This window comes from Marmota marmota, unplaced genomic scaffold (assembly GCF_001458135.2).
Source record: "Marmota marmota marmota unplaced genomic scaffold, marMar, whole genome shotgun sequence".
NCBI lineage: Eukaryota > Metazoa > Chordata > Mammalia > Rodentia > Sciuridae > Marmota > Marmota marmota.
Window position 1 is genome coordinate 2,300,273 of NW_025999894.1, and position 15,148 is coordinate 2,315,420.

General features: G+C 43.5%; 1 protein-coding gene across 2 annotated transcripts in view; it reads right to left on the reverse strand.

Moving 5' to 3' along the window:
• Positions 1 to 15,148, reverse strand: part of Top3a (DNA topoisomerase III alpha) — a 30,803-nt gene that overhangs the window by 3,860 nt on the left and 11,795 nt on the right. For both annotated transcript variants that reach the window (XM_048795330.1, XM_015503509.2), the window contains 9 exons: positions 14,263 to 14,345; positions 13,573 to 13,780; positions 10,439 to 10,624; positions 10,192 to 10,321; positions 7,483 to 7,596; positions 7,210 to 7,375; positions 5,063 to 5,206; positions 2,349 to 2,471; positions 590 to 1,314 (listed from right to left, as the gene is read on the reverse strand). In XM_048795330.1, the coding sequence (XP_048651287.1) occupies positions 590 to 1,314; positions 2,349 to 2,471; positions 5,063 to 5,206; positions 7,210 to 7,375; positions 7,483 to 7,596; positions 10,192 to 10,321; positions 10,439 to 10,624; positions 13,573 to 13,780; positions 14,263 to 14,345 (1,879 nt within the window). The remainder of the gene's footprint in view (positions 1 to 589; positions 1,315 to 2,348; positions 2,472 to 5,062; positions 5,207 to 7,209; positions 7,376 to 7,482; positions 7,597 to 10,191; positions 10,322 to 10,438; positions 10,625 to 13,572; positions 13,781 to 14,262; positions 14,346 to 15,148) is intronic.

Consider the following 15,148-nt stretch of genomic DNA (forward strand, 5'->3'; position numbering starts at 1 on the left):
TCCCATTTGGCCTTTGGGTCATTCTCAGATAGATAATTAAGAGTGGCAGTTACTATTCGAAATGCCCTCACATACACCATCCACTATGATCCAATACCTGGGCGTCAGATCTCATGATACCCATTTTCTGGGATGCTGGTATAAGCTGCATGATCCTGGGTAGGTTCCCAGACATCACCAGGGTTAATATGCTCATCTGAAGAAATGAGGCTGATGCTAATGATCTTGCTATAAGGAGAATGGGCTTACATTCCTATCTTGGGCTGTTATAGTGTGAAGTGAAAAAAACTACTTTATTGGTCTGGGCCTCACTTTCCTCATTGGTCAAACTGACATCATAATGTTTGCTGCTGAAACTGAAAGAGGCCTCCTGCAGAAAGTATATTCACTACAGTGCCGGGCACAGTGAGCTATCCAATTTGAGCTACCTTTAATTTGGAATGCAGACTGTGGTTCATCACCTTGCTGCAAGTGATGGGGCAAGGTAGCTGGGCACCCCCTATGGATCCCGCCACTACAATGCCCTGATTCTTCTGTCTCTGAAGTGGAGACCACTGTGGAAACACAAGCAGAAACCTGCATGCCTTACCTGCCTCCCCTGGGGCCACATTCTCATCAGTCCACTGAAAGAAGCCACATTGCTGTTCTCTTGGCTTGGCACATGTATGGAACTGGCGTCCTTTGTTGGGTCCATCCTTTTGCACAGTCCGTGTGACAGCAGGCTGGTTGCATAGGCAGGATGTGTTGCCACTGCCGCCACTGCCACTGTCACTGCCACTGCCACTGCCTGGTCTGCTGAACCCACCCAGTGAGCCTGGTGGGCGTCCCAGTGAGCTGCCTGGGGGCCTTGAACTAGAGGTAGGAGCCTCTCCTTCTCCAACATGGCTGCTGTCAGCCCACAGGAAGAAGTTGCAGCTGTTGCTGCTGCATTTATAGAATTGCCGGCCTCGATTGGGGCCCTCCTTTCGGACAGTGAGCAGCACAGCTTCTTGGCCGCAGTTGCAGGTGATGGAGTTGTTTTCACCTGTTGCTGCAGGTGGTGGGAGAGTCTGGATTAGAGCCTTTGAGGTTATAGTCTGTCTGCTGGCAGGAGGCTGCGGCTGGCTGTGCTGGCTGGCGTCCATCCTGTTCAGGGACTGGCTTGCCTGCAGGTAGCCAGAGGGCTGGCTGGCAGGCTGGCTAGCTCTGGGGGGCCCCCGTGAAAATCTCAGGCCCATGATCTCCTTTAGGGTTTCATCACATCCACCAATACAGCCAACAAACTCAAGGGGCATGGTTGGGGGAAGACTGCCACGCTTGAACTTTAACTTCAACCTATTGATGCCAGAGATGAGAAAAAAACATTGATACCCAGGTGCCAGCATCTTCCCCTTGATCCACAGAGGGTACTCTGGCCACAGGCCTTCTATCACCACCTCTCATGCCCCCAGAAGCCCATGGAAGGCACAAGTCACCTTCAGTCTTCACAGGAGTGCAGAGTGGGAAATAGTGCAGATGAAACCAAAGACCCTCAGTTAATCATCAAGTGTAAAGACACCTCTGAAAGGTTCCATTTCTCTACACCAGTGGTTCTCAAAGTATGGTTCCAGGGCCCCTAAGGCTTTACCATTTCAAGGTGAGGTGAAACAATAATAATGCTAAGAAGTTGTGTATAATTTGCTCCCATTCTTCCATGTGTGCCCACTAAGGTTTTTCAGATGTGACAACACATGCACTAATTTAACTGTGGCTGTTGTGGCAGAGATGGGAATCTAGTCTTGCAAAAATGCAAAGAATTCTCTTCATTAGTATTATTATTCCATTTCTGCTTTGGAAAGGAGGTATTTTATCCTAAAATCACTTTTAAAATTTATGTTAGTAAGAAATGCATTTGCTGTATTTCAAAAGATTTCTCCATTTTAATTTCAAATATGGTATATGTTGAAAACATTACCCACAACAAAAGCTTTCTGGGCTCCTTAATGAGCTCCTAGAGTGTGAGGGGTCCACTGGCCAACAGGTTTGATAAACACTGTCTGCACTAGGGCTCTGGGCTTTGTGAAGGAGCCTAGATACCTCATTTAACATGTGAATAATTTCCTGGACCCAATGCCACAGTGATGTCTGGAAAGGTGCCTCTGTGGTTGCTGAAGGATAAGGGAAAGGCTTGTCCATAGACCAGGCTTCCATCAAACCCAGCAGACCTAGGGTTTTATCACATCCATAGTCTGACTGCCTGGGCTGCTGCTGAGCACAGCTGAAGCACAGCAATGCCTGGGCAAGCATTCCCTGGATGCTTCCATTTGGGTTCCCACAGGAGGAAGGGAAAGGTAGTCCTGTGCACACTCCTTGAGAGGCATCTGACTTACCTGTACACAGGGGGTGGCTGACAAACTGAACATACACTCCCGTCTCTGCTAGCCTCTAGCACAGAGTCAGGAAACCATATAGCTGATCGACACTCTGGGAAACCCGTGCAGCTGAGGTAGAACCTGTGGAGAAATGATGGCTAGGGTCAAACCACAGGAATACAGAAGGTGTATGTGAGCTGTCACCATCTACAAGGAAACTCTTCTTCAGTTGATTTAAGAGGACCTTCACTGCCACAACACAATTAAATCAGTCAGGGTCACTCCAGGTGAATCGGGCTGGCACTAAATAATCACACCGACACTGAAAGTACCTTTTTCTTATGGTTCAGTGACGTCTCTTCTGCCCCAGCTCCCACAAGGGAGGCAAAAGAGGCAGGCAAGAGAGAGAGAGAGCACACTTCCAACCATCTCATTTATTGGGGGGAAAGACATTCGAGAAGATTCAACCCAAATAAGGCAAGGGATTGGGTTTCAGGGGGTTGCTTGGTAATGTCTTGCAGTCAGCAGATTTGACTGACATCTTGGAAAGCCACACCCATCTCAGGTGCTGTGTGGGATCAAAGGCAGAGTGAGCAAAAAGGACACATATATCGCACAGCCCAGTCAGAGTAGCAATGTCAGTCCAGTCCCCTCATGTGCTCAAATGCTCACAGCTCACATACACAGACCACGGCTGGCTCGCAACACTTCATTTTTCTGAAGGACATTTAAGTGAATGCAGAGTCACTGACATGAAATGGTTTAGAAAATCAAGCCTGCCTTTGTCCCTAAAACATGAAGCAGCTATTATTGACTCTGCTTTCTATTTAAAAATCTACCACTAACCAAGGTCACACTGTATACCAAATGCCCTGTGCTGGGCAGTCCCACATTCTTGTTTCTTCCTCATGACAACCCAAAATGGTATTCTGAGCACCTCAGTTTGCCTGTGAGTAAATGGAGACTCGGGATGATCTGGAAACCTGACCAGGGACACACATGGAGTGAGTGGGAGCTAGGCCTGGTAACCCACCTGTCTCAGGAAAGAGCCTTTTCTCTCCAAAACTATACCGCTTATTTTTCCTGGACATTTCTTGATACCTTCTAGTCATGAAATTGAGGGTCTGACTCAGCACCATGCATGTGATTTACTCAATTCCTTAGAGTGTGTCTGGATGTGACCAGCAGAAAACCAGTTATTTAAATGAAAAATTCACAAACTCAGAAATGGGAATTATAGGATAAAATGTTGAGATAATCTCCAGACTTCCCTGGTAATTCTGACAAGCATTCCACCAAGAATGCTGGGGGGGGGGCTGGGGTTGTGGCTCAGTGGTAGAGCACTTGCCTGGTATGTGTGAGGCACTGGGTTTGATCCTCAGCAGCACATAAAAATAAAGAAAGAATCCTGGTAAAAATTCTTTTCCTTTATATTTTAATGATTATGAATCCAACTACCTACTGGTGGCAAAGAAAAAACTACCAGTAGGATTTATCAAGCACTAAACTCTATGCTCAGGTGCTGGTTAAACCTTGAGTGGCACTGACCTCTGTGTTTGTGGACACACAAGCCCTGCCACCCACTTCTGGCTCTGGCCACAGGCATCTGGCTGCTGAGAGCCAGGGTGCCCTTCTTGTCATTAGGCTAGCCAGGTCTCTGGCTGCTGGGCTGGGAAGGGTCAGGGGAAACCACCTTCCTCATTCACACAGTGCTACAGACCCAGGTGAGCAGGGCAGAGTGAAGAAAGGAAGTGGGGAACTAGGATCAAATTCTGCCTTTACTACTCACTATAGCTACCCTACTCAGAACCAGCCCCTCAGCTGGCTGAAGTTCTAGAGTTTGTACTCTTTAAAACATCTGCTTTGTGGGCCTTTATGAAGACTCAATGAGATGATGTCTGCAAAGCACCCTGTATCACATCAGGCAGAGGGACGGTGCAGGGCAAAGCATGACTGCCTGTTTTTCACTTCTTTCACCATGAACTTCCTGCAATGGCCAGCTGCAGGCTTGGGAAAATGGGCCAGACTGGGCAACTGAACCCACTCTGATCAACTACATTGAAATAAAAAGGGAGGTGAGGTTTTAGGCCCAATTCAGAACTAAAATTAGGCAAGAAGAGAGCTGGGGTTGTGGCTCAGTGGTAGGGCATGTGTGAGGCACTAGGTTCAAGCCTCAGCACCACATAAAAAAATAAATAAAAATAAGGTATGATGCCCATCTACAAACTAAAACAAAACAAAACAACAACTACACAAGAGAAACTATTTGTTCAGCATCTACCATGTATTGGATAACATGTCTTCACTCTTTTCAAATCCTCACAATAACTCAGCTTTGTTAAACAGGTATTACTGTTCTTATTTTATGGAAAAACAAATTAGGAATCAAGGCAGTCAAATAACTTGTTTTGGGTTACACAGATTATATGTGACAGAAGTGAGACTTGAACTGAGACCCATCTGGATCTGAAGCTCATGTTCCACCATTCGCCAGACTTTGGGTAAATAATGTCTTATTTATAGGGACCAACTACTCTGACTTCCTACAGTACTTCACATCCCACATCACACCCTGCTATCCTGCTAGCTATAACACCTTGCCCAGAGACTGCCAATAACAGGTCTGTCTTTAAATAATAACAAGGACATGAACTGACAGGGCCTTTCGGTACTAGGGGGCTAACACAGCAGGTGCTGCGTAAGCAGAGGTGAAAGCAAAAGTTGGCACTAACCCGCCACTCTTCTTGGTCTTGAGGACCATGTCCCTGTTGCACTGTGGGCACTTCTGGATGGGCTCTGGCATGGCTGGGTAGATCTCTTCTTGCTGGGCCACTTCTGCCCCTTCCCCAAAGTATTGGGACAAGGCCTCATCCAATCTGAAGAAAAGGCAAACACATACAGTGGCCATCAATCAATGCAAAGAAACTTACAACACTCTTATATGTCAAAAACATATATATGTGAGGGGCTGGGGTTGTAGCTTAGTGGTTGAGCGCTTGCCTCGCATACGTGAGGCACTGGGTTCAATCCTTAACACCACCAAAATAAATAAATAAAATAAAATGAAGATATTGTGTCCATCTACAACTAAAAAATAAAAATTATAAAAAAACAAATTAATTAAAGAACATATATGAGCCTAGAACCAGCTGGCCAGGACCACAGGCCTGAGTAGCAGGCAGAGAGGGGACTGAGCTCTCCACTGGCCTGGCTCATGAGATCTCAGCAGACACATGAAAAAAACTATACTGAGTCCAAACACAAACACCAGAAATATATGTCTGCAATTAATGCTAAATTGTGCATCTCTTTTCAAAACTGGTATGAGAGTGATATGAAGGATTAAAAAAAATTCCAAAATTGTCATTGCCTACAATACATGTAAAAGGCGTGTGGTAGTAGTATTTCCCACATACACCATTGTCCAGCAGACACCACTGGGCATCCTCTAATTGAATTCAATTTTGGCACTATCTCCTCGGAGTTAGTGTCAGACTCTAAAGGTTGATGGCTCAGTCCCCAGGACTGTCCCAACTTGAGATGCCAGCTGCAAATTCCAGGTTGTGAACTATGCTTCTGACCAACTGGCTATAAACTGGGCTTCCCATGACCCACTCCTCAAGTTTAATTTTTACGTCAGCTTACAGAACTCAGATGAATAGCCATTTGGAAGAGATGCATAGGGTAAGGCATGTGGGAAGGGGGCAGAGCATCTATACTTTCTCTAGGTACGCCATCCTCTCCCACATTTAGCTACTGTAAGCTCTTGGAGGCCCATGTGTGTGCATGTATGTTTTGTGGTATTGGGGTTCAAACCCAGGACCTGAAGCATAGTAGGCAAACACTCAATAAATGAACTATGACCCCAGCTCTGCTTCTATGTTTTTATGGAGGTTTCCTTACTTAGGCAAGATTGATAAATCATTTGCCACTGGTGATCAACTCAACCCTCAACCCCTTTACTCTTTTCTGCAAATGTATATATGGTGGGGTGGAGCTCAAAGTTCCAATTCTCCAACATTTGGTTCCCCTGACAACCAGCCTCCATCTTGTAGCTCATCAATACACACCCTCCCATCACCCATCTGATTAGCAAACAAAGATACATCATTTTGGAGATTTTAAAAAACAAAATTTTAAATATATATATATATATACATACACACACAATTATATATTAATAGTTATGTATTGTATATAATTACATATTATATATATTTTATATAAATTATATTATCAAAGGTAGAAACATGTTATTTCTTTTTTGTTTTGAAAACATGTTAATTCTTTTTTTGTTGTTGTTTTTGTTTTTTGGTGCTGGGGATTAAATCCAAGGCCTTGTGCATGGGAGGCAAGCACTCTGCCCACTATGCTATATCCCCATCCCCTTAATTCTTTTTTTTTGTACCAGGAATTGAACTCAGGGGCACTTGTCCACTGAGCCACATCCCCAGCCCTATTTTGTATTTTATTTAGAGATAGGGTCTCACTAAGTTGNTAAAGTACCCGTGGGTTCAATCCCCAGTATTCCCCTCCCCTCAAAAAATTTAATATCAAGATAATGGCATTTCTAAACCAACAGTCCAGAATAATTGTTTCTATACTGACAAAACTCTATAGAAAGGAATAAACTAAACCCAGAGGAGGAAAACGAAAGGGGTAGAACCTATATGGTCACTTCCACTCTTCCGTAGGTGAAAAGGCCACTGGTGAAGATGAACCGTGGTTAGCATGCCAAAAAGCAAGGGTTAGGAGTAACTATATCATCTTGTTTCTGCTGAACTGTCTCTATGAACTTCCACTTCTCAGAGGTAGATGGTATGGCCATGGCTTGGGAGCTATAGGACCTTTTGGGCTGGAAGGCAGGGTCTGTACTCACTTCTTTGCCTTAGCCACTGCTTCAATGAAAACCTGCTTGTATTTCTGCACCTGCTGCCTTAGAACCACAAATTTGTCCTTCTTTCCCTCACAGATCAGCTTCAGATCAGCTTCCAGCTCGGCCCGGAGGTCTGGCTTGGACATTTCATAGCCCATAGAATCATAACCTGTGGGAAACAGCAGTACTCTGTGAGGTCCTGTAAGACAGGCAACCGCAGGGATTTGGGCAATGTGGTCCCCCCTCCTACTCACTGCAAGCTCCCTTCTCTCTTACCTTCCACAAGTCCCATGCCCAGGTGCCCTGGGAGAAACCGCTTGTCTGAGGTGAGCCCAACATACATCCGAGCTTTGATGGTCTCGATGTGCTCTGCGTGAGTTGCATCAGTACCTGGAAGCCATTTCAGTTACTCAGAGACATTAGAGACAATTGCATAGTGTCTGTGGGAACCTCAATCACCCTGAGATCCATTATATACATGGATGGCCTATGCAGGTAAGATAGCTCCATTCATATCTGGCTTACACTAGAAATCACAGTGGAACATTGCTCTCCTGCTCCCTTCCACCCCATCATTCATCAAAGCTGCCAACTCCAGCTTCACAATTTTTTAATTTTGGTACTAAGGATTGAATCCAGGGCATCACATATGTTAGTCAAGTGCTCTACCACTGAGTTACACCCCCAGCCCTTTTTAAGTTTTATTTTTAAATGGTCTTGCTAAGTTGCTGAGGTTTGTTTTGAACCTGTGAGTCTCCTATTGGGATTACAGGTATGTGCTATTGCATCTTGTTACAACTACTCCTTTAATTTCTACTCTTCCTGGGTCAGGATCATGGCTATAATACTGCAACAGTGTCATCTCCCTATTTTTAGTCTCTCCCCCAACCTTTACCCAACCCATTCTAAGCTGTGGCCAAAGGGCTCTTTTAAAATGTAGCTCTGGTCACGAACACCTGTAATCCCAGTGACTCAAGAGGCTGAGACAAGAGGATCCCAATAGTGATACCCTGTCTCAAAATAAAACAGAAACAAAAAGGGCTGGTGATGTAGCTCAGTGGTAAAGCCTCTGGGTTCAATCCCCAGTACCAACCAATCAACCAACAAAAAAGTAGCTCTGCTAATAGGGAAATAATAAAACCTCGGTGAAATACCACTTCATACTCCTTAACTACAGCATAATCAGAAAGACAGATAGCAAGTGTTGGCAAGGATATGAAGAAACTGGAACCCTCACGCACTGCTGGTGGGAATGTAAAATGGTGCAACCATTTCAGAAAATAGTTTGGTGGTTCCTCAAAAAGTGGTGCAGCAATCTCACTCTTAGTTGTATACCCAAGAAAATGGAAAACACACGTCTACACAAAAACTTGTAATGTGACTATCTGTAACATAGTTCATAACAGCAGAACAGTTTTAAGAACCCAAGTGTCTTATCAATTGACAGATAAATACGGTCTATCTATACAATGGAGTAATAAAAAAGACAAAAGTTCTGACATGCTACAACACACACGAACCTTGAGGATATCATGCTAAATAAAAGAAGTTTGTTACAAAAGGCCACACATTGTATGACTCCACTTACAGGAAAGGTCTAAAATAGGCAAACTTATTGAGTCAAAAAGATTAGGGATTGCCTAGGGATCGGGGGAGCTAGAAGGAAGGAGGAATAGGGAGCGACTGGCTAAAGAAAATGGGTTTTTTTTTTGAGGAAATGAAATGTTTTAACCTGTAGTGATAGCTATACTACATTGTGAATATACTAAAACACCGAGTTTCACATTTTATATTTGCAGTGCTGGGGATCAAACCCAGGGCCTCACACATGCTAGGTAAGTATTCTATCACTGAGCTACGCCCCCAGCACTGAACTGTACATTTTAAACGGACAAATTATATAATATATAAATTATGTCTCAATAAACCTCTTAAAATTATTTGCTAAGAACTTGAGTCTACGTGGTTCCCTTATTTAGAAATCTTAGCTGCTCACCATGTGCTAAAATCTAAGACCCTCAGCTGGGCACACAGGGCCTGGCAAAATTGGCTCAAATCATTCTTCATTCTCATCTCCTCCAACCTCTCACCTTACACACTCCCAGCCATAGCAGGCATGTGTTTTCCTGTCCTTCCTCAGGCTTTGCCTAGGCTGGATTTGCCTTCATTAATGAGGAAGTGTCACTATGTGGTTTTCTGATCCAGCTCAAATGCTAGCCCCCTTTCCCTGCCTGCTCCTGTAGAACCTGTCACATTTTGCTGGATTTGGTTTATTTTCTGGTAGACTGTTTTGTTTTTTTTTTTAAAACATTTTTTAATTGTCAATGGATATTTTTATTTTATTTTTTTTATTTATATGTGGTGCTTACACATGACAGGCAAGTGCTCTACCACTGAGCCACAACCCAGCCCCACACTGAATTCTTAAAAGGGAAAGATTAGGTTTTAATTTTCTTTATGTCTTAGTGCCTGCCACTCACACTAGTTTCAGGGTGATGGCTGCCAGGTCTGATATTTCAAAGAGCGAAAATACAGATTTTGAGGATGAACTTATCATTTTAATTGTTGATAACTTATTTGTTGTTCTTAACCAAAAAAACTCCAAATCCCCACGTAGGCTAATGGTGCTCCCTGATCAGCCTTGAGCCATGGGAAACATCTAGATCACTACACATGTGGTGCAGTGTAGGGTTTTTAAAAGCAATGGCTGAAGGATAGGGATGTGTCTCTAGTAGAGCCCTTGCCTAGTATGCAAGAGGCTGTGGGTTCTAATTCTAGCACTGCAAAACAATCAAACTAAACTAAAATTCATTAAAAGCACATTGGCTGTGGAATTTGGTGACCTTAGTACATTCTTAACCTCTCTAGGCCTAGCTTTAACTATTAAATGGGGATATAGAGGTAGCACCTGTGCTGAGAGTAGACTTGGAGCCGCATATACAGTAAGTGCCTGAGAACTACAAGATCCCCAGGTGAGTTACTGACCAATGCCATGCTTCTCCATGAGGGCGATGAGGTCAGCCTCAGTGAGCAGTTGTGGTGGGCTGGTCTCCCCATCCACCATTTCCACAGTGCTGGGCTGGAAGCGAGAGCCTTGCTCATAGACAGGGAGGAGCTAGAAGAGCAGCAGGCACAGAGATCAGATCACACATACTCAGTCTGGTCCTGCTCTATCAACCAGCATAGGTCTGTAGTTTGTTCTCCCTCTCCCTGGAGCCCACCTCCTTATCACCTTGTCACTCCAGTGATCATAGGGATACACGTCCAGGTAGTTTCGGGCCAGAATCATGAGACCATGGGCCACAAAGCGTTCCTGAGCAATGTCAATCTCCACAGTAGTCTCTTGCCCCTGAGCATCTTGGGAACAGCAGGCTAGAAAATGACGGACGATGAACTCATATAGTCGCCGTTCATCTCCCTGAAGAAAAAGAAGAATCTCTCGAGAACCAGTACCTCAAGGATAGCATCATCATCAATAATTTCAACCTGGTTTATGCCACTGACAGCCATACGCTCTTCAGGCCCTACACCAATGTGAGGCTACGCAGGTCCTTGGGGAGCTGATGGTTTTTGGCTGATAAACCTCACAACCCTATCAGGCAAAAGGCAAGCAAGGGTAGTCATTATTTCCCCAGGCCCAGGATGGGGATTTCTGATGTAGATTCAACAGAAACAAAAATAAGACAAAAGCCTAGGAAATTAATAAGGGTTTCCCTGAAGATAAGAATCACAGAGTAACACTACAGTTGACTGCTCGAGGCCAGCTTCATGCTTCCTTTCAAGCAATGGTTTGTTGGGGTGAATTTGCATCAGTCAGGTAAGCAAGGGTTTAGTGAGGCTAAATCTCAGGTTACATACAAATACTCATGAGATATTTGTATTTATATGTAACAATTCACCTTCTAAGAATTCATTCAGAGGAATCAGGCATGGTGGTACACATAGTGACTTGGGGGCTAAGGAAGGAAGATCTCAAATTCATGCCAGCCTCAGTAACTCAGTGAGACCCTGTCTCAAAATAAAATTTAAATAGGGGGCTGTGAAGATATAAATCAGTGGTAAAGCACCCCTGGGTTCAATATTTTGTACCTGCCCCCCAAAATTCATTCATTCATTCATAAGGAAATAATTGAGATCCCCACAAATATTTATGTATAAATATCAAAAAGTTAAAAACTTAAAATCTTTAAAAAATATATATATATATATTTTTAGTCGTAGATGAACATAATACCTTTATTTTATTTATTTATTTTTAAGTTGTGCTGAGGATTGAATCCAGTGCTTCACATGTGCGAGGAAAGCGCTCTGCCACTGAGCTACAACCGTGAGCCTGGGAACTTAAATCTTACATACAGATTTGGCAAAATAAATTATGGGTCATTTGTGTAATACCTATCTATCTACATCTATCTACCTACCTATACTTATTCTGGGTATTGAACCTAGAGCCTTGCAAATTCTAGGCAAGTACTCTACCACTTACTACATCTCCAGTGTTTTATTTTTTTGTACTGGGGACTGAGCCCAAGGTGTGAAACCACAGAGCCACATCCCCAGCCCTTTGAGACAGGGTCTCACGTAAGTTGCTAAGGGCCTTGCTAAGTTCCTGAGATTGGCCTCTCAACATATGTTCCTCCAGCCTCAGCCTCCTGAGTAGCTGAGATTATAGGTGTGTGCCATTGTGCCTGGACCCAGCCATTTTAATTTTATTTCGAGTCAGGGTCTCCCTAAATTGCCCAGGTTGACTTCAAACTTTCAATCCTCCTGCCTGTCTTCTCAGTAGATAGATTACGGTGTGTGCCACCATGTCCAGCTTATATGTTACACTTTAAATACTGTAGCATATGAGGAATGCTCATAATATATACTGAAATTTTTTAAAAATATTTTTGTAGTAGATGGACACAATACCTTTAATTTTATTATTTTTATGTGGTGCTGAGGATCAAATCCAGTGCCTCATGTGTGCTAGGCAAGCACTCTACCAACTGAGCTACAACCCCAGCCCCTAAGAAGTTTTTATAAAGCTATACGAGATTATACTTTTATTATTATATTATAATATAATCAGGTGCTGAAAAATCAGGTTCTAAGTAGAGGGCAGGATTACAGATAATTCTTTTCTTCTTTCTTATCTTCTGTGTTTACTAAAGTGTCTAAAATAAACATGTGGTACTTTTATTTTGTGGTGCTAGGGATTATACTCAGGGCCTTGCAAAGGTACTTTTTAAATTGGAAAGAATATGTATTATTAAAAAAAGAACAGGTAGGGGTTGGGGTTGTGGCTCAGTGGTAGAGCGCTCGTCCAGCACGTGTGAGGCCCTGGGCTCAATCCTCAGCACCACATATAAATAAATAAATAAATAAAATAAAGGTACTGTTCAACTACAACTAAAAAATAAATATTAAAAGAAAGAGGGACTGGGGTTGTGGCTCAGTGGTAGTGTGCTTGCTTAGCATGCATGAGGCACTGGGCTTGATCTTTAGCACCACATAAAAATAAAGACAATAAAGTCCATCAACAACTAAAAACATATTTAAAAAAAAAAAAAGAAAGAAAGAAAGAAAAAAGACCAGCCAGGTATGGTGGTGCACATGTATATACTAGCAACTCAGGAGGCTGAGGCAGGGGGATTATAAGTTCAAGACCAGACTGGGTAGCTTAGCAAGACCCTGTCTCAAAATGTAAAATAAAAGGAGAGGGGAAGGAGCTCAGCAGCAGAGCATTTGCCTGGTAGGCATGAGGTTACTGGTTTTAACCCCCAGTACGGCCAAAACAAAGAATGAAAAAAAGCAAAGTTTACTTAGTGGCAGATGCCAAATAATCCTTCATAGTTGTTGCCTACATAGTGATTACTCCCCAGCTGAGGAAATGACTGAATCACTGAATGGCTGAGCAGAGAGAGGTGAGTGTGAAATGTTGGAGAGACTGCAGTAAGCAGTGGTAGGAAAGGTTCTGAAAGGCTGTGAAAACAGGTCCAGTCTTGGAAGATGGTTAAGGCTTTTTCTAGGTAATAAGGGACCAGCAAGGTCAGGAGACTAGTAGGGGTATGGAGGCTATGCCAGGGCATGGGGGAAGGTAGGTTGCCATATATGCGTCCATATGAGGGACTAGTGAAAAAGCAACAGAGCTGACGGAGAATGGAGCCTACCATGGGGGGGCTAGTGGGGTGGGGGGTGGTCTTTTGTGACAGCCAGGAACAAGACTGTGTCTAACACTGCCTTCTCTTTTTTGAAATGAAATAGATAGTTCAACATCACTTATTTTCCAAAGTCAGAGCCTGGAGAACAAATTTGAATCATACTTTGATCCTCAGCACCTGTCTCTGAGTTTCAGTAGGTTGCACACTCAGGGAAACAAACCTGCAAGTTGCTGGTGTACTTGGTGGGATGGATGGGAGGGTGAGCTTGATCAGACTTGTTTCCGTTGCGTGGGGTGGGGCCACCCCGCTCGAGAATGCTCTGGGCAAAGGCCCCCCAGTGTGGATCTGGGGTCTGCTGTTCCACCAGTGCCATCAAGTTTAGGTCTTTGGGGAAAATATTTGTTTCTGTTCGGGGATAGCTGATGTACCTAAAAGAAAAGTAAACAAATGAAAAAGAAATTGCTAAACTCTTCAATGGTCTGTAACAACTCCAAGTCCCAGAACACACCTGCAATCACTAATCTAATATAGCCAGTTCAACTGGAGAGCACTTAGGTGACCTATGCTGAACAAAGGTCAGAGGTGGGATCCCCATTCAGGGTGGAAAAGCAGTAATCTTTCTTGCTGAATCATTTTGAGAAGCCAAAGGAGACTCGAAAGGGACAACATAAGGCAGGATAAAGGCCCAGGACTCTGCAACAGCCTTATGGCCTGGGGGACTTCACTGACCTCTTAGGGCTGGTCAGTCTGACCAAAACAAAAAGGGATTTCAATTTATTTTTTGGTTCTTATATTAAAATGTTTTTTCTGTCAGAGTGATATCTAAACAGTATGTTATAAGCTATATTTCTAAAATATTCCATGTTGATAAAGATGCACCAAATTCTATTGTCAAATACAGAATATTTACCCTTGAGTGTAGAGCTTTTCAGCAATCCTCATGGTTTCCTTAGCATTTATTTTCAACTTGCGAGAAGCCAGCTTCTCCAGCTCCTGTTAAGAGGGTCAATAGGCACGTTAAGGTATAATGTGTGTCAGGACCTGCCATGACTGCATGTTTCATCTTTAGGCAGGTCTGGCTCCTGCAACTCCAGCTATTGCCATCATGCTGAGAGGGAAAGACTGTGCCCAAAGAAGATTTCTGAGACTTCCAGGCAGATCCCAGCTAGTAGTTCTCTGATGTGTGATCATAAGACTTTCCAGGGGAGGTAGAAGATTCAAAGGTCTAACCACCAGGAAATGTGATAAAAGTAGGCTGTGATAGAGGCCGAAATCTGCATTTTTAACCAACAGTCTAACAAACTGATGCTAATGTATAGCAGTCTGAGAATCATACTTTGGAAACTACCATTTGAGGGGCTGGGGATGTGGCTCAAGCGGTAGTGCGCTCGCCTGGCATGCGTGCGGCCCGGGTTCGATCCTCAGCACCACATACAAACAACGATGTTGTGTCAGCCGAAAACTTAAAAATAAATATTAAAAAATTCTCTCTCTCTCTCTCACTCTCTTAAAACAAAACAAAACAACAACAACAACAAAAAAAAAAACAAACAACTTTCTCTCTTTAAAAAAAAAAAAAAGAAACTATCATTTGAGTCCCAGGAAATTGCCCTGGAGGATAAAAAGCATCCTTTAATGCCTCCTTGGGAATAACCAGCTGTTCTTTTCCCTATGTGATACCCTGACAATGCTGCTGATAAGTCAAAGCACATATAAACAGCCAGGAATAAAACACACACTGAGTACATGAAAAAATGCTCACCATCTCTAGCAGTCAGAGAAATGCAAATCAAAAC